Source organism: Aythya ferina (genome assembly GCF_964211825.1).
Source record: "Aythya ferina genome assembly, contig: HAP1_SCAFFOLD_79, whole genome shotgun sequence".
In the NCBI taxonomy this organism is placed as follows: Eukaryota; Metazoa; Chordata; class Aves; order Anseriformes; family Anatidae; genus Aythya; species Aythya ferina.
In genome coordinates, this window is record NW_028181433.1 from 511827 (window position 1) to 514057 (window position 2231).

The window sequence follows — 2231 nt, forward strand, 5'->3', positions numbered from 1 at the left end:
AGCCGGGGATGCAGGCAGGGGTGCCCAGGGCTGTGGTGCAGAGCAGGGTCCCTGCTGTGCCCCAGGGGCTGTGTGCCAGGGCAGGGCCTCTGCTGCCTGCCAGGCTCAGCACTCAGCCTGGCCAGGGAGCTGCCCAGGGGCTGCGGGGAGAAGCTGCGGGTGGAAGGAGCTCCCCCGGCATGGCAGGGCAGGGTCCTGCTGCTGCCCAGAGCCTGCTGCCAGGGACAGGCTGCTCACAGCCCCACACCTCCCCAGGGCACTGCACAGCAGAACTGCAAGGCAAGACCTACCTGAAGGCAGTGCACCTTCTACAATCTCTGCTTCCATTTTCCTACCTGTGTTGTGAGTGAGAGGGATGGTAATGGAGCTGTAGTATCTGTATAAGAAACTAAGGCTCCTGGAGCATTGCTGCTGCTCTGAGGCACCTCACACACCTTAGCCTACAGACAGTACCAACATCAGCTTTGTTGTTTTTTGAGGAATTATTTGACCTTCTCCTCATGACCTGCAAACTGGGAGATGTCCCTGGCCAGCAGACTTCTCAGATCACTCCAGGTTCCCTTCTAAGTGTTGCTGCAGACCAGGACTGACTGCCGCAGAGCTCACAGCAGAGCACCCTGCTTGTTGTGGCACCCTCAGAGCAACAACCAGACATAAGACAAGGAGCAGCAGAAAGATCCTCCTGAAATGAATGAGGCAGTGTTTTGCTTTGTGGGGTGTTTCTTGAGATATGTAGTGGTCCAAAAGAAGTCCTTAAATTTTGCACTGTCATTTCTTCCTTTTGTCAGGCTCCCTTGCCCAAAGGTAGGAAATGTGTAACAGCAGCTCCATCACTGAGTTCCTCCTGCTGGCATTTGCAGACACACGGGAGCTGCAGCTCTTACAGTTCTGGCTCTTCCTGGGCATCTACCTGGCTGCCCTCCTGGGCAACGGCCTCATCATCACAGCCGTAGCCTGCGACCACCGCCTTCACACCCCCATGTACTTCTTCCTCCTCAACCTCGCCCTCCTCGACCTGGGTGGCATCTCCACCTCTGTTCCCAAAGCCATGGCCAATGCCCTCTGGAACATGAGGACCATTTCCTATGCAGGATGTGTGGCACAGCTCTTTCTGCTACTCTTTTTCCTTCTAGCAGAGTTTTCTCTTCTCGCCATCATGGCCTATGATCGCTACGTTGCCATCTGCCAGCCCCTGCACTACGGGACCCTCCTGGGCAGCAGAGCCTGTGCCACCATGGCAGCAGCTGCCTGGGGCAGTGGCTTTCTCAATGCTGTGCTGCACACTGCCAATACATTTTCAATACCTCTTGACCAAAGCAATGCCCGGGACCTCTTCTGTGAAATCCCCCAGATCCTCAAGCTCTCCTGCTCAGACTCCTACATAAGGGAAGCTGGGATGATTGTGCTTACTGCTTTTCTAATGTTGGGGTGTTTTATTTTCATTGCTCTGTCCTATGTGCAGATCTGCAGAGTTGTGCTGAGGCTCCCCTCACTGCAAGGACGGCACAAAGCCTTTTCCACGTGCCTCCCTCACCTGATCATTGTCTCACTGTTTGTCAGCACAGTCATGTTTGCTCACCTGAAGCCCCCCTCCATCTCTTCTCCTTCCCTGGACCTGGCGCTGGCAGTTCTGTACTCGGTGGTGCCTCCAGCAGTGAACCCCCTCATCTACAGCATGAGGAACCAGGACCTCAAGGATGTAATGTGGAAACTGATGACTGGGTGTATTTCATAAGCCATAAGCTTACTGCATTTTTCTGAAAATTGCTCATAATGTTACTCATGATAGGCCAAGCCTGGTTTCTATTCTTGTCTTGCGGTATTTTTTTCCCAGTTTATTAGAATTGTTGTTTACCATTAAACCTCACTATTCATTGTGCCTGTGTATTTAAACCCATTTCACCCAATTATAATGACTCTCACTCACCAAGGTGATTGGCTCCAGGGCAGACACCTTCTGCATAGGAGCAGGGGAACTGCGGTGTGCAGGGGTTTCCCTTCAGTACTGCCCCCCTCTGTAGTTTGAAGACAGCCCTTCAGGAGCCAATTGGGAGACCCTAGGGAGCATGAGCAACCAGAAATGCTGTGCACAGAGCAGGCAAACAAGACATTAGGTACCAGTCAGGGCATGTTGTGGCAGTCTGTGTGGCAGTTCATGCAGGCAGGGTGCTGCAGTGAGTTCCTGTGACAGACCGCTCAGGGCAAACAGCAGAAGGCCACCTCCACACTTT

General features: G+C 53.3%; 1 protein-coding gene across 1 annotated transcript; it reads left to right on the plus strand.

Annotated features, from left to right (window-relative positions):
* Window positions 1-811: 811 nt before the first annotated feature.
* Window positions 812-1735, plus strand: LOC311428427 (olfactory receptor 14C36-like; the record flags this gene model as incomplete). The annotated part of the gene is made up of 1 exon (XM_084539876.1): window positions 812-1735. One exon carries the CDS (start codon window positions 812-814, stop codon window positions 1733-1735), a length of 924 nt encoding a protein of 307 aa, XP_084396002.1.
* Window positions 1736-2231: the final 496 nt, after the last annotated feature.